The 26,272-nt window shown below is 40.2% G+C and overlaps 1 protein-coding gene and 1 long non-coding RNA gene across 2 annotated transcripts in view; one reads left to right on the forward strand and one right to left on the reverse strand.

The window, feature by feature from the left end:
- The window catches only part of LOC125453193 (stAR-related lipid transfer protein 13-like), a 464,022-nt gene that overhangs the window by 318,944 nt on the left and 118,806 nt on the right, over positions 1-26,272 (reverse strand). The window contains exon 3 of the mRNA XM_048532431.2: positions 1,711-1,869. Coding sequence (XP_048388388.1) covers positions 1,711-1,869 — 159 coding nt within the window. The remainder of the gene's footprint in view (positions 1-1,710; positions 1,870-26,272) is intronic.
- The window catches only part of LOC132209775 (uncharacterized), a 31,230-nt gene continuing 29,853 nt past the window's right edge, over positions 24,896-26,272 (forward strand). The window contains exon 1 of the long non-coding RNA XR_009445859.1: positions 24,896-25,010. This is a non-coding gene — a long non-coding RNA (uncharacterized LOC132209775). The remainder of the gene's footprint in view (positions 25,011-26,272) is intronic.

A 26,272-nucleotide genomic window follows, 5' to 3' on the forward strand; every position in this document is an offset into this window, starting at 1 on the left:
TTCTGTTTTGCATAGGACCAACAGTGGAGGCCATGATACCAGGCCATTCTGAACTGGTCCATGTTTACTACCCATGTTAGAACTGTTTCAGCTCTCTGTAGGAAGATGGTCAATGGCTTTCTCCACTCTTCTAACATTAAACGCTACAATTTTCTCTTCAAAACATCATATTCACTCTACTTCGACCACTGTACTCATCTGCCACCAGGGCTCATGCTCTACCATTCTCACCACTGCCTGTAATAGGTTCCCTCACTTGTTCTCACTCACCCCAACCCCTTACACCACTAAGTCTGCTTGCCCTCAGTGCTGCATAATCATTCGCTCATGACACCTATCTACCTGAATTACAGTAGCAATTTGCCAAGTCAGCTTCAACAACATTCTTCAAACCTACAACTTGTGTCATTCTGAAGAACATATTGGTTTGATTATCCGAAATTCCCTCGAAGGTTCCCATCAATTTGGTAAATAGTGAATATAATTCTTATATTTTAAAAAAAATGACAAACCAGTGAGTCTAACATCTATGGTATGTAAAATGCTTGAATCTATTTAAAGGAAATTATAACAGGGCAGTTGAAAAATCTCTGTAATCAGGCAAAATTAACATGGTTTTGAGAGGGAAATCATGTGTGACTAATTTATTTGAGTTCTTTTATTTTTCAAAGCACATATATATTTTCCTGCTTAATCGAATGTAAAGATGCTTGGCTGAAAGGTAAGGTTCACAGTTCAGCTGTGAGTTTGTTCCTCCTTTAACTGGAAATCATCACACTTTGCGTCCATTAAGTTATTAAATTTATCTTTCTAATCTGCAGTAATTTGACATTAGCTGCAAACGTGCATCAGTATTTCATCTGATATCTTCACTACAGGCTATGAATTTATTCACTAGGCCAGTGATGCCCCAGTGCCACCGTGTGAAATCACTTATAGGAGTAGACTATTTCGGTACCCAGTTGTTAAGTATAGTACAGCTTTGGGCAAGTTATGAGTCATCAGTAAGCATTTTAGAGTGACACTGACCTGTCTCCATCCATCAGGCTATAATAATTAGTCAAGCCCAAAACCTCAGCACACCAGATGACAGCAACAGAAATAACACCAATTTGCATGCACATAGTTGTTTTAATTTTTTAAACAAAGTTATTAAATATTTTTCACACTGATTCGAAGAAGAGATTAGGAGGGTTAATTGTAAGCTTTTTACAATTTATCTCATTACCCATCTTTTCAAAATCCAGCTGCTATTAAAATGGACCAAAGCACTAATGATTAAGTATGTTGAGTGCATATTGATCGTTGAGAATTAATGAAGGAGTATAGCTATGTTTTTCGTGTAAAACTAATGAACTCCACAGATTTCATACCATATTTTATCAATACCGCCATGACAAAAATAAAAGGCACTGAGGAGCAACTCAATAAAGTAAACTGAAGCATTAATGATAAATAGTCTGAACAAAGTCAGGCATAACATCTATGAACAAAAGTGACAAGTTAATGTTTTAGTCATAGCCCTTCATCAGAACTATATTTGACTTGGTGTTTGTTTCCAGCAATCACATGTTTTTCTTTAAGACTTCCAACATTTGCTTCCATTTAGTTTTTGTTTGAAAACACATTGCACATTTCCCAAAGCTACCCTTTTCTGCTGAGTATGTTGAATAGATCAGACATGATAAAAAGAATGTAAGGATCACTTACTGGCTGTTGAAGATCTTGACGCCTCTTCGGTGCAGGAGTGCTGGTAGGAGATGGGCTGGAGCTAAGCGCATCCTCAATGTCCATGTTCAGCTGGTCAAGTTTTCTCATCAATAAAGTCATTGAGTCTGACCACAGAAAAATATCGTCAGATGGCAGTTCCTGCAAGAATCAACAATTGAAAATTCATTGATCAGTGTTGTAATACTGTATTAAAAGTCTATTAAATTAAAGTACTTCAAATAACTAAAGATCTTCAGTGCCAAGTGCACAGTCATGATACTAGATGTGAGTCGCATCCAACAACAGCCTGTCAAAATGACCTGAATAAAAGCCCAACTCTGGAGGAAACGTAACTGTCATAAAACAGATGAACACCAACAAAGCTTCTTGTGTAAACCAAATTTCACTTGAAATTTCAAATATGGTGACCCCACCCTGCACACCAAGCTCCATGCGTTTCTCATGGCCTGCTGGGAGCAGGGCAGGAACCCACTAGATTTTCATGATGCTGTTACTATCACCTTGAACAAAAACAAAAATCATGGGATTACTCTCATTTCTATTGCTGAGAAGATCTTGGCTGGAACTTAGTACAGGCTACTCTCTACCATTGCAGAAAAAATAATCACCCCGTACAGTTTCAAAGCAAATAGAGACACCACAGGCTAGTGCCTACCAATGTGGAAAACAACTTCCCAAAAAGCTAGCAATTTCAAAGCAGAAGCTCCACAGGCAAGGTATTTTTGCAGACAAATGTAGGAAAGTGCCGTCAGCCAAACACAGGGCTGTGTATCACCTTTCTAGTCTTCAACAAGGTATTCAAGAATTTGAGCAGAGATGGACTGTGGAAAATCCTTGAAAAACTCAGATGCCCATCTGTGTTCCTTGCCATGGCAAAGCAGCTTCATGAATATCAGTATGGATAAGTCATACCAATGTCCTCTTGAGTTGCTTCTGAATCTACAATAGCATGAAGCAGGGATGTGTGCTGTCCTTGTTCAGTTTTGGATTGTTTATTACTTGGTTAGACATTTAGTGTGTTTTTCCATCTGTTTGGCTTGTCTCCAGCATCACCTTATTTTTATTTTTATTTTGTAAAGATCTCTCTACCTCAATTAATTGAATTATCGATCATCCCCATCACTTACTATTCAGCTGCTAACACTTTACTCACACCATCCGACTCTTTTGATCACCTGAAGAGTGTTATTATTCTACACTCCACTCATACTATTTATATGATCTTTTGGTCTCTTTGCCCATTGATTTCTCTGCCTATAAACTCTGTGCATGTATGCTTTTCTTCACTTGAGCTGACAAAGAGGCAGCCCACAGAAAGCTTGTGATTTCAAATAAACCTGTTGGACTATAAACTGGTGTCATGTGACTTCTGACTTCATCCACCCCAATCCAACAGTGGCACCTCCACATCATAACTTCACTGAGATTAGAAGGCAGTTTCAAACACCCCTGAAGGTCGGGTTAGTTCTGGAGGTAATTCCGTGTCAGGCTAATTACTTTTGTAGTAAATGAATTTTTCCACTGATTCAAAACAACTAAACAATAAGCCTGAACAATTGCAAGATAACAAAGTGTGGGGCTAGATGAACACAGCAGGCCAAGCAGCATCTCAGGAGCACAAAAGCTGACGTTTCGGGCCTAGATCAGCCTGAACAACTGCAATTGTTATCAAAGCTCTCAATTAAATGTTTTACTAAAGCAAACTCCAAATAATGATAAGCATTAAAAGTTTTTCAAGAAGATTTGTAGCTCGGGTTGTGGACGAGGTTGTAGACATGCTCACCGAGCCAGTGGGTTTGGTTGCAAATGTTTCATCACCCAGCTCGGTAACGTCATCAGTGCGCCTCTGGTGAAGCATCAGTGTTCTGTCCTGCTTGTTATTTATATGCCTCAGTTTGCTGGGGTAATTGGTATTACTTCCAGTTTTGTTTCTTAGTGGTTTGTACACAGGGTCAAATTCAATGTGTTTGTTGACGGAGTTCCAGTTAGGATACTGTGGCTCCAGGAATTCCCTGGTGTGACTCTGCTTGGCTTGTGAAATTATCAATGTGCTGGCCCAGTCGATTTCCTGTCTGTGTGTAGTGAGCTAAGTAAAAATTGGTCGTGTCTCTTGGTGATTAGTTGATGTTCATGTATCCGTATAGTCAATTTTCTTCTGGTTTGGCCTGTGTAGTGTTTCTCATGGTCCTTGCAAGATATTTTGTATATTACCCAAATTTTACTGGTTTTGGGTATCGGGTCCTTTACGTTGGTCAGTAGCTGTCATAGAATGGTTTGTGGACTACACTGGTATGTAGGAGTCTGAGTAAACTCGTGGTCATCTCTGAAATGTCCTTGATGTATGGTAGGGTGATAAGTGAGTCTGGCTGTGCTGTGTATTCCCTGTTGCAGTCTGTCTCGGAGGTAATGGTGGATTGTGCTTTCTTGTCGAATACTCTGTATACGTGATAATGGGAACTGCAGATGCTGGAGATTCCAAGATAATAAAATGTGAGGCTGGATGAACACAGCAGGCCAAGCAGCATCTCAGGAGCACAGTGCTCCTGAGATGCTGCTCGGCCTGCTGTGTTCATCCAGCCTCACATTTTATTACTCTGTATACGTGTTCCTGTTCTGCTTTGTGTAGTTCCGGGTAGCTGCAATGTGTTGTGCCTCATTTGAATAGTGTCCTCACACAGCTCCATTTGTGGACATTGGGGTGGTTGCTCATGTAATTGAGTATTTGGTCTTTCTATATACTATATGGACTAGCATATTCTGAGACTGAGATGAAAGCAAGTTCCCTCCCTGCAGTATGTCGCAGGAAGTGACACTGATTTTGCTGAATTGACTAATGTTTGACCAAAGGGCAATTCACCAGCCAATATAGAATAGAAGGTGGGCTTTCAAAGGTAGAGAAAATATAAGAGATGGCATCTGCCACTGGAGTTAGAGAGAGACAGTGCCAGCGCCTCCTAGAACTTTCACCATAACATAATATACAGCTGCCAACTGCTGGGTTAAAGGGGAGATGCGCAAAGTGATCATGGAGCACTGACACGACTGGCATGCTGCACCCCAGGCACTATCCACGTTCCCAATGCTGCAGGAGGCCCATTGGTTGATTGAAAAACACTGGCTGCCCTCTTAACTGCTCTTTTAACTGACCTAACAAGCTACACACAGGTTGCATGCAGGCATTTTTCATCACCTGATCTAGTCTCCATAATAATGGCCAAGAATCATGTCCATGGTGAAGAAGTAGCACATTAGTGCAATCAGGAAATTCTGCTCCTCCATATCAAGGCCAAAATTCTTCATTTTGTCAATATCATTCTATTTCAACCAAATATTCCTTAAAAAATGGGTTTACCGAACTTGGAATTTTGGAAGCTGATGGTTGCTGATTTTAACCGGCTCAACCAGGCAGGTGGTAAGATCACTGAGTTTAGCCAGAAAGGTCCTTGTTTACATCTACATGTAATATCATCCAGAAAGTTTACAGTTTCATCCTGGGAGTTTGCTCAAAAAGCAACTGTTTTTTTTTGTGAGTATAGGTGGTAAACAAGCCCCAGTAATTATATATTCTCACAACTTCTGTAGCGCCAGGTGGGGCAGCAGCTTTGCTTTTTTTTCATGTCCCATATGGAAAACTAAGGAAAATTGGGACATGAATCTACCTGATATCAAAATCCCTGTGGATTTGACCAGGAAGCCAAACCCAGCACTGACTAACAACTAGCAGATTACCTCAATCAGGTGTCAACTTAGAGATTTTGAGTAGGCCCTTGAGGTTTGTAACTTGTTTTTGTGCCAAACTGTCAAAAGCTAACTTGGAATTAAAATAGAAGTAGATACTTCCATATTTTTGCTTCCTCCTTCACTTACTGCATTAAAGTAAATGCTTTCCCTTAGTACACACATCTAAAACTGAGCAGAATTTAAAAATCTCAATCACATCATCATGCACTGCATTCAGAAAAATAATATGTTGTGCAAATACACCTCTGCCATGAGCTTGGTGTATTGATACCAGAATTCATACATTCAGAAGTTTTAGCTCAGCTGGCTGTTCAATTCCTGCGCTGGCTGAGGTTATCATGAAGGACTCTCCTTCTTAACATCTCCCCTCACCTGAAGTGTCATGGCTTTTAGGTTAAATTACCACCTGTTGTCTCTCTGTAATGAGAGAGCAGCCCTATTGCCTGGTAAGGCTACCGTGACTTGACTTGGCATTCATTCGTTCATTCCTGAGATGTGGGCACTCCTGGCAAGGCCAGCACTTGTCCATCCCTGACTGCTCTTGAGAAGATGATGCGATGTGAAGCTGGAGGAACAGAACAGGCCAAGCAGCATCAAAGGAGCAGGAAAGTTGACGTTTCGGGTCAAGACCCTTCTTCAGAAAAGGATCGGCAGTTCCTACTATCTCTTGAGAAGATGATGTTGCTTAATAGCACCATTGGCAACCATCTTCCCATCGTTTTGCTGATGATGAAGAGTAGAGGGAACCAAATTTGCTTTGCTGGGTTTGTCCTATGTTTTGTGAATAGAACGGACCTGGCTCTTTTCCTCACTATGGTGAGATGAGTCATTCCTCTATTCTCGTAGAAAAGGTATTATGTGGAGGAGGCATTATGTTGAGAGAATAAGTGTGGCAGAGCGGGGTTTGGTGAATAGAGATGGGTGGTCGTGTGACACAGGATACTTCCAGTAATATCATAACCAGAGTTACTAATTAGATTAGATTCCCTACAGTGTGGAAACAGGCCCTTCGGCCCAACAAGTCCACACTGCCCCTTGATATATTCCACCCAGATCCATCCCCCTATAACCAACACACCCCTGAACACCACAGGCAATTTAGCATGGCCAATCCACCTAGCCTGTACATTTTTGGACTGTGGGAGGAAACCGGAGCACCCGGAGGAAACCCACACAGACATCGTTGTGGCACTGCAGGGGGCCCAGGATAGGCATGTTGTCCAAGGAGTGGGTGGATGTCCTTGTTTTTCAAGGACTGCAATTTCCCCTCCACAGTGGTCAAAAACGCCCTCGACTGCATCTCTCGTATTACCTGCAACTCATCCTTCACACTCCTCCCTACAATAACCACCAAAACAGATTCCCCCTTGTCCTCACATACCACCCCACCAACGTTCGGATCCATCGCATCATCCTCCATCTGCCATCTACAATCCAACCCCACCACCAAAGACATTTTTTCCTCCCCACCTTTATCTGCTTTCTGGAGGGACCACTCTCTCCGGGACTCCCTTGTCAGCTCCACACTCCTCTCCAGCCCCACCACCCCTGACACTTTTCCCTGCAATCGCAGGAAGTGCGATACCTGCCCCACACCTCCCCCTCACCCCTATCCCAGGCCCCAACAAAACCTTCCACATCAAATAGCTGTTCACCTACACATCTGCTAATGTAGTATACGGTATCCACTGTTCCTGTTGTGGCCTCCTCTACATCGGGGAAACCGAGCGGAGGCTTGGGGAGCGCTTTGTGGAACACCTATGCTCAGTTCGCTCCGAACAACTGCGCCTCCCAGTTGCGAACCACTTCAACTCCCCCTCCCACTCCTTGGACAACATGTCCATCCTGGGCCTCCTCCAGTACCACAACGATGCCACTCAAAGGTTGCAAGAACAGCACCTCATATTTCGCTTGGGAACCCTGCAGCCAAATGGCATCAATGTGGATTTCACAAACTTCAAAATCTCTCCTTCCCCGACTGCATCCTAAAACCAGGCCAGCTCATCCCCACCTCCTTAACCTGTTCTTCCTCTCACCTATCCTCTCCTCCCACCTCAAGCCCCACCCCCACCTGGCATCCGGATGTGTATATAAATAGAAAGAGTTTGGAGGGTTATGGGCGAAATGCTGGCAAATGGGGGACTAGATCAGATTGGGATATCCGGGCAGCATGGACAAGTTGGAGCAAAGTGCCTGTCTCTGTGCTGTATGATTCTATACTAATTCTCTTCACTTTAAATGAACAGTGTAATTAGCAAAATAAGAGATGATTTTTACAGTGAGTTAACCATATTCATGACCCTTTAAGTGACGTTTCTATTCCCATCATCTCAATTGGCTCTCCCTGATCACTTGTCCTTCTGTCTTAAAATCCACCTCCGACTGAATCTATATCAAAACAGCATTCTCCTCTAAGTCACATAGAACTTAATTTCAAATTCCTAACTGTCTAGACTTTGGTATTCTGTTTGTCATGACAGTACTGCAAAAATCCAGCTCACTCACTATTGTCTTTGTTTGCCCTTTATCCCAGTAAAACTCTTGCTTTCACGTAACTTTAAACATCAGGGACACACTAGAAGAAATATAATCTGCTCAAATGCCAGGGGTGCAATCTACTGTCTGGACTGATTCTGTTATCTGATTTCTCTAACTCTTTAAAATGCAAGCTACTTTTAAAATTCCCCTTGCCTTTTTTTTCCCCTCCACCTCACTTTCCATTTCAAGATTCCTAATTTCCAGGTCTCTTTCTTTTCTGTTCCTTTGCCATTGTTCTTTTCTTTTAATTCTCTTCTGCTTCCATTGTGTTTTATTCTCTTATTCTTACAAATCAGGTTTTTAATCCATTTCTAGCCGGATTTTAGTTAATTCTAGTGGTGGTAGGTCAATTTTGGATTTCACTCCTTTCATTTCTAAAGCTGGAGAATTATGTTAATCATCAAACCCTTATGAATTCCTGCTTTAATTTCTATCTTCAATATAGATGCTTGCTTCCTCAGTGCAGCCTTAGGCAAAGACTTTAAATGGCCCACCGTTATATCTTCTACTCCCAGAAAAATCCTGGCAGCGACCAAAGCCATTTTGAAATTCCAATCTATGTAATAAACTCCATACCAACACTGCTGTTTTACACCCAGTACCTCCATGTACTCATTTCCGAACAACTGCCCCCAAATCGTTATGATCTGAGCTGATGGTAATGTTGGGCACGTCACATTTAAGAGTGAAATTTGGCTTGATAGATGGTAAGTTTTAATTTTGCAGTTTGGTTATTGTGGTGGTTAGATAAATTATGTATATACATATACATATATATTATACATACATACGGGTAATTTAGGAAGATTTCAATACAAACAGCAAAAAGTAAAATTTAATTCTTTTCTCAGCAATATCTTTTACAGTTTTTCAATCCTAGTGAGGTATCACTTATATCTAATCTTAACTCTAATTTGTTACAAACTGATGGGGTTGCATGCATTTCCTTTTAAGTGAAGTTCTATGCCAAATGTAATTCCCTCTGTCACAGTCTCTCCTGAGATACACAGACATTGGTGACTTCATTGATGAACTTCAAGAAAATCTGCTTTAAATTGCAAAAAAGCTGTTAAGGTTGTTATTCCAGTTTGGAAAGCCTGGATTGACACAAACTAAATTGCCCTCTTACTGATTGAAATTGTTCTCTTCAACTGAACTCAACCTACTAATGGTCTCGACCCTTTGTTTCTCTGTAGATAATAAAATTCAGCATTGTTAACATTCAGCAAAAATTCCCCAGGTACCTGATTGAGTCACTTAATTTAACTCTCATACTTTCTTGGAAGATTATCTTGAGTTCACTATAAAACTGCTTTCTGACCTTTGTGAAATAAACCCAAGCCACCTTCACAGAACTGAAAACTAGCATCTATTTTCCCTCCATTTTAAATACAAATTTCCAAATGCTAATAATATATTAGAAACCTTTTTCACATCAACCACCTGACAAGATAAATTTGCCTGGCAATTTCCATGATTCACAGTCAGCAACATATAAGCAGGAGCATTATTTAATGGGCTCTACATCTCTGTATATTTTAGTTATTGTTTGACCTGTCCTGTCCTGATAGTCAACATCTGGGCATTATTTGGCTGTTTCTCCATTCCATTCATTTGAAAATTCTGGGGATAACCTTGCATTGGTATTGGACTATCTGACGGCATTGCAAATGTTGTTTTTAACTCGTAAGTGGCTGGTTAGATTGTCTTGGAAGATAATCTTCCAAGAAAGTATGAGAGTTAAATTAAGTGACTCAATCAGGTACCTGGGGAATTTTTGCTGAATGTTAACAATGGGGCTGGAGAAGAAGAGCAGTATCATAGAACATAATAGCCAATGGGAGTAGCACAAGAGCATGAAACAGGACACTGCACATAACTAGCTTTCAGGAAATACTTCTCACACCTTAACCTGACCAAAAAGAATTATTTCACCAAAGAATTTAGGCACCTTCCATAGCTATCGCTCAAGCTTCAAATCAGGACATAGACTGGACTGCCACAGCTGCCAAGGCCATTGTGGTTGTTAGATTTTATGTAATTGAATTGTTCCACGTTAACAGTGAAACCCAAGGATTTTGTGTTTACTATGCCATTTATTCTGTTTTGTAATCATTGTATTTTCTGTATTTTTCGATTGTGATCTTAAATAGAGAAACTAACTTTTAAAACTGAAGACTGTGGAAGGAATTGCACACATTGAAAAAGAAGTTACTGAAATTCATCATAGTCATGTTTAATTGTTGCTTTGAAAGCAGTGGAGGAAGTAGGCAGAAAGGCAGTGGGGCACAAAGAGATTCATATGGCAACAAGCAGCTAGTTGGGCTGTACAATTGTGACCACTCGTGGATGTTGGAAGTCATCAGTCTGACAACATCTCTTTGACTGGTTCTTGGGTAGTTGGACAGCTTCTGGGCGTGAATGACACAGGGAGAAGCCTTCAGACATCTGGAAGAGGATTTGGGGTGTTATTTTCTGCAGCAGAAATACCTAAAGTCTCGAGAAAGCTAATGAATTTCTCCCACTAGTTGCTGTAAGTTGCCACCCTTAACCAGTAACAATGAGAATTGCAGTTAGTGTCCCAATCACCTGTGGGTTCAGTGAAGAGGTGAAAATAATCTGGAGCAAAGAAAATGAAGGCTAAAAAGTTCTGGCAAGCCAATAGGATCATCTTAGTGAAACTTGCAGCCAGGTGCTATTAATTGTATTTCCCTGGTTCTTTTTATCCTCTACCCATAAAACCAATGTTTTTTTTTCGTTTGTCCATCTGTTTCTATGTGTATGTTGGAGTTTTAGAGGGAGTTAGAGATTTAACCAGTAAAACCATATGCTGACAGTTCAAAGCTGTTTACTTGAGGTGAGAATTTACTTATTTGTAATAAAAGGTGAACCTTGTTAAGCACAGGAACCAGGTCAATGTTTTTACTAACTTGATTCCATCAGAAAGGTGAATCATAGACTTTGCGTGCTTTGGTTAAATCATTTATTCCTTTGGCAACCTCAGGGATAGTGAGGCTTTAGAATCAACACACTTTCCCATCAACCTCGCTGTTTGACAGGAACAAGCAGAACAGGATGAGACAACGGTAGGATTTATCTTTGTTGGCTTCTTCGCCATGATAATTATTATATGCTGCACTCAGACTGTCCAATTTGGCTTTTTCCTCAGCAAAAAAGATTGTCGATCACTTAATGTGCAACTGGTTTTCAATCTCAAGTAATGCATAATGAATGCCCTTGTCAATAGGCTGGTTGCAGCTATGATTACTTGATTCTGTGGCAGTCCTCGATGTAACATTCTTTCAGTCCACACCATCATTTTGGAAGCTATTTGATGATAAGAAATATCCCTTCCAAGCCTGACTCATTACCTACATTAGGAACCCAGGCACAGCTACAGAGTTCCTCTGTTGAAAGCCATGCTGCTACACAAATTTACTTTAAGCATTCCACCAGTACGTTCCAATGGCTGTAATACTGCCTGGAATGTTCCGGACGAGCTCTGCCAGACAGGTCTCCAAATGTTTTCTCATGCGCTGCAGGCTGTTCAATATGTCAGTATAGCAGGGCTGCTCTCACAACCACTGGTAGATATAATTAGCAGTGAATTGGGTCAACAGTAAGGAAGAATGAAAGCAGTAAACAATAAATGCAAGAATATTTCAGCTGACCTTCTCCTCCTCCTCTTCCCAATATACTAACAGTCCAAAAATCCTCACAAACACTGTCCTCATCATCAAAGCTATCTGCTTTCTTTGCTATTAGCTGATGCGGATGATGTCCTAAGGCCAACTGGAGAGGTTGGGCTGTTTTCTTATCTGGCACATCGACAGAGAAGGCCATAGTGGAGAGAGGAGGGAGATCACTGCAAGGAAGTCCCAAGTAGGCTTTTAAAAAGCAAATTTGAAAACTCACCTGCTGGGCCTCCTCTGCTTTATAATCCCTCTGTGTGGCAAATGCATCCTGAGAAACTACCACCACTCTACTCAACCGGGCCAGAAGAATTTAGGTCAATGCCTGACCTTGTTTTAACTAACCCCTAGGCCTCATTTCTGCCAGTCATGGAGATTTAAAATTGTTTAAGCTTGCATTTGCAATTTTACTACTACAGAGAGAGGAAATCATTTCCCCAGGTGATTGTCACAGAATAAGTACACTCAAATAACCAAAAATCAGATTTTTTTTATCATTAGCTGCCAAAATTTGTAGTCAAACACATAACAACTCCACTTGGTTTTGGAAATGGAAGACATTACACAGCACAACCAAGTTGAGACAAATTTCATGGCAGCTCAGATGTCCACAACTAAACACATCAATACTGAATAAAAGCAGATTAGTTAACAGTTCAGTTTGTAACTTGAACTTATGGCTTTCTATGTTCTGATTGAAATTCCACTTTGCTTTAACTAGTGGACTGTACTTTGACATCTTTCCTATGACAGTTGAAGTGCAGATATAAATAAGAGTAACTAATGATAACAGGGCTATAATTCAGTCTAAACAACCAATCCAATAGATACATTCCAGCTGTATAAACTAAGGTTATTGACTGAGAAGCTACCCTCAAAAATAAATCTACTGAAAGCAAATGTTCAACCAGTGGAGTTTGGAGAGAGAATACACAGCTGTCAATATAGCTCAAATAAAGACAGTGAAAACAGACATAGAACTTCCTAATGTTCATTTTTGGGAAGAGATTGAGTAAATACACTCCAGATATGTTGCCTGATTGCTTATGTCTGTAGGCACATTCATTTATCTCACATCAAACCTGACTGATTTCCCCTACAACATATTGAAAAATGTCATCTGTAGTAGAAATTATTAGCCCTAGATTTACTTACATGTTCGTTGTGAAGCTTGATGCTGAGCGCTGCAGCTATTAGCAATGTTTCAACAGAATTCTGGAATGTGATATAAATGAAGGGTTCCATGCTTCAGGTCACTGTTAAAGCTCCTGCCAGATCTCAAGATCCAAATATAGAAAGCCTGGTGATTTGTGATTGCACATGTCAAGGTTATGGGAAACTCAAAAATAGTTAAGTTACAGCCACTTTTGTTTAAACATATTAACAAAAGTGAAATGCATAATGACCTGAAAGTTTACATTTTATGCAATTACTATATTTGAATTTCCTGAGGTATATTTTTCGATTTGCTAATCTTAGTGGAAATGTCAAAATCAGGAAATAATACCAAAACTTGTTTTTATTCTCATTAACTCTATTGCTAAGAGCAAATGGAAGAAAATATACTCAACCATTTCCTCATAATGTAAAAAAGACTTTGTTTGAATTTCATTTTGCTGTGAACTTGCATTTTACACTCAATTAAATAACAATGACATGATATAGGTTTTATTTTAAACATGAAATCTTTAATTGCTTTAATATCTTCAGGGAAGGAATAAGAAAACTGTTGTTGACATATGTGAAATTTTTGGGTTTTTTTTATCTGTAAGTTTTCTTTACCTAAATTTATTTAATATAAAGAATTTCATGTTTCTACAAGTAAGAAATAAACAATTCCATAGCAAGTGTTAGGTGTTTACACATTGACATATTAAGTATACATCGTCGTCCTCTCAAACATGTTAAGTTCCAAAGTCTTATTTCAGGGGTACATTATTAGAATGAATGTTATACCCAATCTTTGTCCCATATGAACTATCAATCTGAAAACTCTGTGCCAAAAAATTTTGAAGGCTTGTTTATGCATACAGAATCACAGGGAGGAATCTTGTTCAGATGTTGAAGGCATTGCTTGCCAGCCAGGCTGGTGACAAGGGACGCGTGCTGCCTCTTTCCAGGAAGGTCCATGGAATCTCAAGCCAGTCAGTTAATACCAACCTACAGGCTGTGAGAATCAAGACCCAAATGTAAAAGTCCTGAGACTGAGAGCTGGCAGCCAATCATTGACAAGAGACTCTCGATTACGTTCCAGTTGGTAGGCTAGCTCCTTACTGTTTCCATTAAATAGAGCCTCACAGCTCACGAGGAGGCCATCAGCCCGCACTTTGAAAGACCTATTCAGTTATTCTTGTTCTCCTTTGATCTCTTGCTACTCTTCACTTCCTGCCTTGCCTGGCAATTTTCTCCTGTTAAAGTTACTATTGAATTTGTATTCAACATTCTCTCAGGCAGTACTTTTCTGCATTCATAATAGTTTGTGAATTAAAAAAAAATTCCTTACTTTGGGCTATTTTGCCTTAGGTTAGTGGGCATTGAAACTGTCAATGGAAATCTAGATCTGTAGTGATTCTACACAAAGATACTGGGCCAAAATCCCCAAATGTCCATCAGAATCTTTGGGTTTACTTATACTACATGAAACAAAGCAGATCACAAAGTTAGCTCACCACCATCTTCTCAAAGACAATTAGATATGGGCAATAAATGCTAACTACTTGGTGACACCAACATTTGGCAAAGTGTAAACTAAAAGATTCATGCTATGTAACTGATTTGTAAGCTCCTTTGGCCTGACTTTTACACATCTTTAGATTACCTGTCAGTTTTCAGGGTTCTCACTATGAGGCGTAGCAAAATCTCTCACTGCATTTGACCAGACTTGCTTCAGTATCCACCAATTCCGCCCCTACAGTGCCACATTTCTTCAAACCCACCCCGTCTTATCACTCACTGCTCCCGACATGACTCACTACTCACTGGATTTCTGCTGAAAACCACTATCCTTGGCACCCATGCCACTTAAAAAAGCTGCTGTTCACTTGGACAAGCATTGACCATCCAGAGTTATCTCTCACAAGGAATATAGTGGCACAGCAACCTCAAAACTATGTTGTTCAATGCATATAGTAGCACATCTGATACTTCCTCTCACATACTACCCCGTTCTATCATTTGAGTCACTGTTTAACTATCAGGCCAACAGTTTACTAGTCCTCAACTATATCCCATCCCTCTCGCTAAGTTGCTACAACTCTGTCCCCAGTGTTCACTGGAAATCACATCTTGTCACTGTCCGTTAGAGAAACAATACTTACAGGCAAGTAATTGGACAGTTCCAAAGATGAGGTTTTACTCACAACCAGCTAAAAGCAAAACAAATCAAAATAAGGAGCCTAAGATCCACCCCCACAGAACTGGCATGATGACCAACAATCATTTAACATCATGTGATGGTTTGCTGCACCTCAGGTCTCATCCACTAGGGCTAGGTATCAATTGGTTCCTGTCTGACTTGCAGAACCTGACACAGTCGAGCAGCCATGCACAAGGAGAGTTTCTTCCTCCCCATTATCCTTGCTCTCCTCTTCCTCAGAAGACTATTCCCATTGCCCAATTCCTCAGCAATCTACCACATCACCTCACTGCCTGCTCCAATTACGCAGAGCACAACACCCTCAGCATATTGCAGAACACTCTTGTCCAGACAATGCTGAAGGGCCATGTCAGACTGATCCAACCAGCAGAACCACATCTTCAGCAGCCTCATTATCTGCTCCATCTCAGCTTTGGTCAAAGCATGGACAGCATTGGATCTGTGCTGCGCATCAGTCAGGGGGTTGAGAAATGGTGCTATGAGCTAGAGTCATAGTAGGTATCCATTGACTCCACTAACCAGCCTTGTTAGGCAGCTGGTCCGTCAAACACGCCAGATACTCGAGTGTGTTCCTGGCTGCAGGATTTGTGGCAGATGTCGGGGCAGTTGGGCACACACCTCCATGAAGTAGTAATGGCCATCACATTAATCAACTGGAATCTTTCTTGACAGATGAATTCTGCAATGTTGTGACATGGCCTCAATGCCGCCTGTGTACAGTTAATAAACCATGGGCTGGGGAAAGCCAACTCTGTTTCCAAGTTCTCCTTCCTGGGCTGCAGCACTGACCTCATCATTGGGAAATTAAATGAACCGTTGCGACTGTGCACAGATGGCATCAGGCACTTTCCTGATGCATTTGTGGATGCACAATGAGTGATCCCGCATAGGTCCCTTAAAGGAACCAGGAACATAGACATTCAATGGCAGAGCACTTGAAAAAGGACTGTTCTCCTTACAGCATCCTGTCCACCAAGATCATCAGGTCTCTGTCTGTGAAACAGGGACTGAACTTTTGTTCTCTCTGAACAATGTCCTGAATACAAAGGCTGGAGCACTACAGTTGGACAGTTCCTGGCTTGTAGCATTTAAAGTGGTATGAAATAAACACCAGAAATAACTAGACTGATATCATCATCCTGCAATAATCTTTTTTTCACATATTTGACTCATTAATTTTTCAAATCCCGTTCATGGGCTGCATTTAAGAAACATAAAAAAGAATTATTTCAAACTGTTACACATATTTTTACAAAAAAGCAAGAGCAATCCTCTGCGAGATTTGGCTGCGATGTTAGGAACATGTACAATTTTATTCCTTCTGACGAGGCTAAACAAAAATGAATTGTTTCTTTATTTGCAGATGATGGTTTAATAAATGAAAGAAAAATTACCACTGTTTGAGTTAAAAGGAGGATGTTCTCTAATCTTTGTCAAACTCCCAGAAGGAAATACTTAAGACGAAAAGCTGCATGCAGTATCTCAGGGGATAAAGTACAAAGAAATGGTTATTCCTTCATTTGTCATTTTTTTGAGAACCAACGCCAACCAGCTGGGTTTGTGTGGGTTCAAAAGTCTAGAAGTTTCTTTGAAATGGCCCTGAAACATCAGTATCAATTCTTCAAAAATTTCATGGGTGAGAATACAACTTTTCAATCATTCATTGTGCTTCCATAGCAATCGAACGTTTTTGTTTATTAGAATGAAAGCTAACCAAATTTTACATAACGTAGCATTAGTTATTTTGCATTTTAATAGATATAATTGCATATCTGGGGTAGTAGTACTCATGCAGGTCTACCTTCTAAGAAATTTCCAGATTTCAAACAACTCACGTGAAGCATTTCTTCAATATTTATCTGGAAGTCTGCTTTCATTTTGTTTTGATATCATTGTTGTTTTTTTATTTGTTCACAGGATATGGGTGATAATTGACTGTGATTTCATATTTGTTGAATGGCTATCTCTATTCTATTTGTTTGCAGAATTCAAATTTCACATTTGCTATGGTGGGATTTGAACACAAGTGCCAGTGCAGCGACATTACCTCTGTGCCACTGCTTCCCCAAATCTCTATATTATTAACAATCTTCAATTCAAATCTGATGTAATTTGTTCTTCCCTGGGAATATTGAGGAAGGTGTTGACAGAAAAGAAGTCCGACTCAATCTCATTAGATTGCTGCTGCAAAGACCTCCTTGACTTATACATGACCTCCTTAAACGTGCCAGCAATGTCTTTTACTTTCTCTCCCTACTATGCGTGAACTTATGTATTTTTACCTGTGGGTGATCGATTAAGTTAGTGAGAGTGAGGCATTGGATAAGCCACACAGCACAAGAGAATCAAAGGAATGGAGAGTAACTGGAGAGAAGTTACACATGGTGGCACGGTGGCTCAGTGGTTAGCGCTGCTGCCTCACAGTGCCAGGGATCCAGGTTCAATTGCACTCTTGGGTGACTGTTGTGTGGAGTTTGCACATTCTCCCTGTCTGCGTGGGTTTCCTTTGAAGCTCCGGTTTCCTCCCACCGTCCAAAGATGTGAAGGGTAAATTGATAGACCATGCAAAATTGCCCATTGTGTTCAGGAATGTTTAGGTTAGGTGGGTTAGACATGGTAAATTCAGGGGTTGGGGAATGGGTCTGAGTGGAATGCTCTTCGCTGGAGTGGTGTGGACTTGTTGGGCTAAATGGCCTGTTTGTGCACTGTAGGGATTCTGTTTGTGAGGAGACAGAAGATTGCTCAGTTCTGAGCCTGAGTCACAGGACTAGAACTTATGGATATTTATCTGACAAAAGGATGTTTGAGGAATATCACACCAAACTGCTGGTCATTCAGTGAGCGATAGTGAGGAATACCAATGCTGGAGTTCGCGATAACACAGTGTAGAGCTGGAGGAGCACAGCGGGCCAGGCAGTATCAGAGGAGCAGGAAAGTTGATGTTTCGGGTCAGGCCGTTTCTTCAGAAAATTCTGAAGAAAGGTCCCGACCCGAAACGTCAGCTCTCCTGCTCTTCTGTTGCTGCCTGGCCCGCTGTGCTCCTCCAGCTCTATTATGTAAGTTAAAGACAAATCCACTTTGTGTAGAAAACTAGACATCTGGAAATGTTAACTAAAAGCCCCAAATTGGGCCACATTGAAGCAATTTTACCTCTAATATGAGAATACTGAATCCATAATCTAGCCTCAATCTCTGACTCTTCATATTTCCGTGGGGTGATACAGAAAAAATTCATAGCCAGTTGGCTATACACCAATTCCCTATTAGGAAGGCCAAGGGCATTTAACTTCCTACCGTTAGCAGTTTACAGATTGTTGTCAGGCCATAAACCATGCTTAAAACTAGCCATCTAAGCATCTTCCATTCCTGGTTAACTAATCATATCTTTAGATTGTCTGTAATCATTTCAAAAAGCAAATTCTATAACATCAGGTGATAAACAATCTTAGAGAACAGAGAATTACAGAAGATAATGGCTAGTCCTAGCAGAAGAAATGTTGGCACCAAGCCCACAGGCCAAAAACAATTTTGCCCACGATCATGCTGTAGATAGGCTATATTGATGGATATTTGGAGAAAGAGCTGCCCCCAGACCTGCTGGCCTGTCTAATTTGGAGCAAGGAGGTTTTTGCTACTCTAGGGACACAATGGCAGCTCAGTTTGAAACTATGTACAAGTAGGAAGGAAGGGAATACCAACTTCTTGGGCTGAAGGATGCCTTGACCGGCAAAAGAATAGAACTCTTAAAGATAACATCCCCTTCCTACCTGCAATTTTAGACATGTTTAAATAGAAACAGGAATTTGATTCCTGCTAACTGACAATGCTAACCGTGCTATGGCACAGACAGAGTAATACTGAGGACAATTAATCTTTCGTGAATCTTGAATATTTATTTGCATTTGCTGAATTCTGAATGTCAAATCTCGCACCCACTTACCCTCTATATTATGGGATGACCTTGGGAATGGTTGGGAAGATGGTGAACTATTCAACATAACTTCCTTGCCAATGCTCCTTCCCTGCCCAAAATTATACCTGACGGGGCATGTTATATCCAGCCTATTATCATTTATATTTAGGCTTTTTAGTCAACATTTCCAAATGTCTAGTTTCCTACACAAAGAGGACTTGTCTTTGACTTATATTTTATTTCATAAGCCACAGAATAATCAGAAATTTCCTAAATTACAACTTCATAGGTCGTTCTGTCCCTCGGATTGAAACAATAAAGAAGTAGAAATGCTTTACCATTAAGAGAGAAATGAATATGAGTGACACAATTTGTCCACTCACCTTTGTTCACTTGTTCACCATCCAATGAACACACAAGTCATAGGATGTCCCAGCCATTCCATACCAGCATTCATTTCTCACCTACAAATAGTTTGAATCATGTTTGCCTAATCCTATACCTTATGCTGCTCAAACATTTTCCGTTCATCTACACAATCTAATTTGAATTGTTGATATAGACTGGGGTTTCCTTGGAGATCTTCTCACTCCACTGCTGTAACTTTTTGGAAGTTTGGTGGGAACCCCATTTATGTGTGTCCCCATATCCAGATCAGAGTCAAAGTAGTTCTGAGGAAATACCTAGCCTTTGTCTTTGCATCAAACACTAACGCTGCAAGCAAGTTCCATTACTTCACAATTTCCGAGACATTTCTGCTATCCATTGCCCTAAATCTCTTGCATTTATTCTTGCATGTATAGACTCTTATAACACTTATAACTGCTCAGCTACTAAAAACAGTAGGTTTTCATTTAACTTAATCCAACCTTGAATAATTCTAAACATTGTCTCACATTGTCCTGTAAATATGTTACTCTTAACAAAAAGATCCAAGCAGTGAATCTTTGTTCTTCCTCAATTTAGAAAATACCAAATATACTAATCACTTAGTTATCTTGCGGACTTATAAAACAGGAATTTTAGAACATACCTTGGCTTCACAATGATCTGTCAGCTGCTCATTGGAAAAATGAAACTAACCATCAAACAAACAACAACTCCTCCCAGAAAAAAAAATGAGACAAGCAATTGAACTTATTCAAAACACATGGTAATAGATAACTGTATTTCATACATTTGATCAACTACTATTCATGGGTTATCAAGTTTATATTTGTCATCCAACGCAATATTAATGAGGGGAATTGAGTGCATAGGGCATAATTTCAAAATCTGCAGATGACACAAAACTTGCAACAATTGTGAAATTTTAGGAAAATGCTTATAGAATTCAGAGACGATATAAACAAGTTGCAGGAATGGGGAAACAGCTGATGAAATTGAAATTCAGCTTATTTTAAACTTAAGCAAACATTTATTGATGCATTTTGGCATAAAGAATGAGCAGAGACAAAGTAAAATAAAGAACACAACTGTAAATGGGTTCAGAAACATAGACAAATTCGAGCATTAGGCATCCTAGCTTTTATAAATAGAAGCTTAGCTTTACAATAGCAAGAGCTAATCTGCTGCCTTGTTAGTTGATGAATTAAGAAAATATAAACAGAGTAAATGTAACAGGAACAATTGGTACTGGGTTTAGAATGAGCTTTGTAACTGAGGAGTGAATAAACTGAGATGGAGACAAACCATTCCTTTTGGGTGTTCTTGAGAAATAGAGAATAATGGATGACAAATAAATTAGCGTTAGGCTGAGAAAGGCCGAGATTGTAGGTACAAGTGTGTCTTGGCATGGGGCTACATACTTTCAGTGAGCTGGATACAAAATCATTGGGGCAAGGGATACAAGAGCCATGGGGACTGAGAGAGAGGCATGAGGTGACATCGAGGGCATGCAGTGGCATGGGTTGCCATGGATGAGGCATGGAGAGTGTGTAAGTGGGTGCAGGCTGGAGGGATGTCCTTGGTTTCATCCATTTTATCTTAAAACTGCCGTACAGAGCTGATGCATAGAGACTGGCTTTGTGCTCAGCCAGCATCTACTGCCAGCAACCTTCACTCTCACATTGCAGTTTCTCAGTCTACTTCTCAGGGAGCCCCACCACCCCAGATCTTCAGGGCCAGTTTATCCTGAGCAGGTTTGCAGAGCCTGGAAATTACGTATCTCTGCACTCTGGACTTAAGAACAAAAATATTCCCAGCTGGAGGAAACAGTCCTCACTTTATACCCTCTCCAGTTTCTTCAGAATTGTACATGTTTTAATTAGATCACCTCTCATCCTTCAAAATCTCAGAGCATAGGCTCAATTTACTCAGCCTCTCACCACTGGTGAATGAGACAGTTGTCCTATTTGGTTAGTGATCTTTTGCTGCAATGCCTTCAATGCGAGTGTAGCTTTCTTTAAATGTGGACACCAAAACTATACGGTGTAGAAGTGTGATCTCGGCAAAGCCCCAATGTAATTGTTGTAAAATTTCCTTATTCTTGTATTCCATTGCCTCTGCAATAAGGCCAATATGCCATTCGCCTTCCTAATTGCTTGTCATGCAGGCATGTTAATTTTCTCTGCTTTTTTTTGTACTACTGCTCCCAAGTCCCTTAGAAAAGGGACATTTACAAATTTTAAGCCATTAAAAACCATTCTGCTTATTCATTCCTAATTGAAAACTTATTAGACTTGTTCTTCCCAACATTGATCTCCATCTGCTATCTTGTTGGCCTGTTCTTTTATTTATTCATTCTTTGGATTTGGGCATCTGCACATAGGTCAACATTTATTAACAATTCTTAGTTGTCCTGGACAAGCCTGCTTAGGAACACTAAAGTCCATGGAGTGTAAGAATTCCCTCATTCTTATTAGGAAGGGAATTCCAGGATTTTGACCCAGTGACAGTGAAGGAATAATAATGTATTTCAAAGTCAGGATCGTCAGTGGCTTTGAGAGGAATTTGCAGCTGGTAATGTTCCCATGTCCCTGCTGTCCTTGTCCTTCTAGATGGTTGACTTCGTCAGATTGGAAGGTATTGTCGAAGGAGCTGTAAGGAGTTACTCCAACTCATCCAGCAAATGGCACAGACTGAGGGCAGAGTGAAATGATGGTTGAAGGGAGCAAACGTTAAATGTGGATGAAGTGCCAATCAAGCGGGTTGTATTGCCCTGGATGGTATCAAATTTCTTGCATATTGTTGTATCCATCCAGGCAAACGAGGTGTATCCCATCACATTCCTAATTCACGCCTTGTAGACAGTGGAAAGAGACTCGCAAGGCAGGGTGTCAATTCCTTACCATGGAGTTCTTAGCCTCTGACTTGCTTGTATAGCCACAGTAATTATATGGCTGGTATCATGTATGGACAATGCTTGGCCATCTAAAGGCTTCAATTGGCTTCTGGGCAAGAAGGTCAACCGTGGGCCTTCCTGTCCAGAACTTACTTCAGCTGAAAGTAGAAAGGTAGTGGGGAATCAGTAAGCCACTTATTCTGCTAATTAAATGCACTTCCAGCTTCCTACCTTGCTGTCAATGGTACTGGAAGATTCTGTTACCCCTGTATCCCCACAGATGCTGCTTCACCTGTGGAGTATTTCCACCTTCCTTCAGCGCTGCTGGGAGTTCCTCCATACCATGAAAACAGGACAGATCTGCTGACAGACCAAACTGGCAGGGCCTGGTGTCATAGTTGTCTTCTTTTGTTCCCATGGGAAGAGGACAATCTTCCCTTGTATCACCTCCTCCAACAGGACATCCCAGTACCCAGATGGCACAGTGGCTCAGTGATTAGACTGCTACATTACAGTACCAAGGGCCTGGGTTCAATTCCCACCATGGGTACCTGTCTGTGTGGAGTTTGCATGTTCTCCCTATGTCTGAATGGGTTTCCTCCCACAGTCCAAAGATTTTTGATTAGGTACATTGGTCATTCTATAGTATCCAGGGATGTGCAGGCTAGGTGGATTAGCCGTGGGGAAATGAGGGTCTGGGAGGGTTGCTGTTCGGAGGATTGGTGTGAACTCAATAAGCCAAATGGCTTGCTTCCACACTGCAGGGATTCTATGATACCACCATCAAAATTGGGGCATCTTTTTCCTTTACCTGATATGCTTGGAGTGAATTACCTTGCGCAGAGCTTGTACATATGATGCTGGTGCCAGAATTCCTGAGATATCCCTGCAGTAGCGAGTACAAGAGTGAGGCACCATAGGGTCATGATGCATTGATAATATGAGTTGAGTTTAGGAATGATGATTTGAATGATTTATTTACTGTCATGTATACCTTGAGGTGAAAAGTGATTTGTCACCACAATGCAGTGCCATTTTGAGATACAACGAGGATAAAAAGAAATTACTTAAATAAGAGTTCCTCTTTTGTTCAAATCAGGGTCATAAGCATAGCTTCAGGGTTTCTACAAGGTCTCTTCAATGTGCTCTGATCCTTAAGGAGTACCACTCTGGGAACAGCAACAATGAGACCGATGCCCCCGCAGACCCCTGCTCTGCTACCAACACTGCCTAGAGTCCAGACTTCAGGCCTACTGCCATCGGGATTCACTGCTATGGGCACTACTGCTGCAAAGAGCCCAAGCTCTGGGCCTTTTGTCACCAGAGATCCAAGCTTGTACTCTCACAGTGCGAGCAAACACATAGGCCTCACAAAAAGAAACTATTCATGAAACTTGACAAAATTGACACTTAGCTAATTTCTGGTAAAATTCTGTTCATGGGGTATTTTTGTCATAAATAAACTAATAGCAGGTTACTGTTTTATTTACAGGTTAGATCAGTCAAAGGTTTATTCTCCAGCAGAATAATAATGTTTTGGATGTGCTGTCTTTCAGATGAGTTGTTTAAGACACCGTTTGGCCCCTCAGGTGACTATCTAGGATAGCATGGGCAGGTAAGTTATCTGTGGTGCCCCAGTCAATTCTTAACCCTTAATCAATGTCGCAAAAACAGCTTCACTGGTATTATCACATCATTGCTTTTGGTAACTAATTATACATGCATTGGCTGCCACATTTCCTACATTACAACTGTGACTACAATTCAAAAAATGTTTCCCTGGCTGCAAAATGTTTTAGGACATCCTGAGGGAGATAAAGGAGCTACAAAAATGCAATGCTTTTTTTTCTTTTAGTTGTAGCTACATTGACCAAGAAATATAACTATTCAATCAAAAAGTTATCCACTGTGACTCTGTGGAGAGCTAACCTGGGTCAGTATCGTTTAGGTATAAACCATGGCTCCATTGGATGAGACGTTAAATTGAGACCATTGATTCTTTCAGGAGGAGGCAAATAACATTGGTAAGTTGAAGGAGAAATTTTCACAGTATCCTGACTCCTATTTATTTTAATTAAAATGACTGAAACAGATTATCTCATCCGTTTGAGTTTGCAGTGTGCAAATTGGTTTCCGCATTTTCTATATTACAATATGACTGCACTTCAAAAGTACATCATTTGAAGTGTCTTGAGATCTTAAGTGCAATTATTTCTTGAAGTCTCCATTTTTATACAGTTCATTTAGGTACTATTTTGCAAAATGTATCAGCAACTTTTTTGAGTGTTATTGTCAGAGATGGTTTTCACTAATTTATAAATTTTTCAATATCCAATACCCTGTGAATGTCATTGTTTGTATCTTTGTGTTGAAACCCACATATAAAACATTCTTTCTTCTCAGCAGAAAATAGGAATTCTGGAGAATCTGACTAGACAGGAAATAATGTGACAATCCTTCACTTTTCATTGCCAGCTACAAGGATCAACTGGAATTATGATTCCTTTTATGTTGTTCTAACGTAGCAATCTCCACTGGAAATATACACAGATGTGTCACATGGTTTGGATCACGTCATTTAAAGAAAATACACTATGCAGTTGAGAAAAGCAGCATTGTACCTTAAATGCATTGCAGGTAGTGGCGAAATCCCGTAAGACAGAATGTCCTTTCCTCTAAAGCCAAGCCTTATTTCATCAGTACACAAAGCAGAAAAAGAAGATCATCTTGAAAGAAGTAAGTTCTTACTTCTGTCGATATTCTATTGTCTACAAAGAGCTGTATCTGAAATCTCTTTCTATACATGACTGATCACTTTACTAACTACTCCATTAGCTTCTTTAAACTGACCAATACATAGCATTCAGAAATCCTTTGTTTTCTAAGTAATCTTATCAATAGTACAAAGCAGCAGCAGAGCTTGGAAGTTTTGCTTAATATTTTTATTTTGCAATTAATGCTCTGTCAAGTTCACAAATAAATTACAAATAAATGAATACCTCAAGTTGCCTTCCAGGCCTGACCTTGTAAAGATTGTTTTAGGACATTCTAAGCAGGCAACAGCTTTATGTGCCTGTTCAGCTTCAACATGAGTCTGTCACCCTACTATCACATGACTGAACAATAGACAATAATAAATATGCTCATTCGTGTATCTGTTAATCTTCACTGATCCTGAAGCAGCATTAAGTGAGGCAGGAATACTTGGAACACAGGCAATGTAAAGTTATTTCCCTCTGCTTTTTTACAAACATACCATTCTCAAAGATTTTAGAGCAAGAGAAATTCTGCTCTCTCACATTAAAACTGTAGTGCCTTGCAGCAGAAAATGCAAGCTTTAGGGAGCCCATAACTATGACCTCATTCTATATATTTAGCTAAGCCTTCTTGTGCCAAAACAACAAACTATTGGTTATTCGTCACTTGAGAAGCCCATGTTTTTGCACTGACTGTGTAGCTATAGTTCCACCATGTGGTGCAGAATAGTTGTTGCTGTTTAGTCTTTTCAAAATCAGACTGGTTCACACAATGTATGGTATAAATGCATAAGAAATTTAAGATTATGCATTATTCAACAGGAACCGGAAGTTGCTGGACGAGAACAATAAAATGAAAACAAATTGAAGAAATTGAAAGGTGGTAATAGTTTGCAGAACGTATCCAAAAAGCTTAATGATTTATATCACACAGCAGGAAAACAATGATCTGGCCCTGCTGATTAATAATTCAAGGCATGATTACGTATCGGAGCAAGATCCTTTGTGTTCTATCAGATAGGATGGAGAGTTTATGTAAAAATTAATAGAGCATCTCTGACACAATTACTCACATTAAATAATCTCCGTCATTGGACACTGCGTCCTCAGACAAATCCCAAATCCACTCAAAATAGCTACTATGATTACTGAATATCCATTCTCCACTGACCATTGTATTTATGGCCTTTTTCACATACATTTTGAGCCTGATGTGTGATCCTAACCTCTCTCCTCATCTTT

The sequence above is a fragment of the Stegostoma tigrinum genome, chromosome 6 (assembly GCF_030684315.1).
Source record: "Stegostoma tigrinum isolate sSteTig4 chromosome 6, sSteTig4.hap1, whole genome shotgun sequence".
In the NCBI taxonomy this organism is placed as follows: domain Eukaryota; kingdom Metazoa; phylum Chordata; class Chondrichthyes; order Orectolobiformes; family Stegostomatidae; genus Stegostoma; species Stegostoma tigrinum.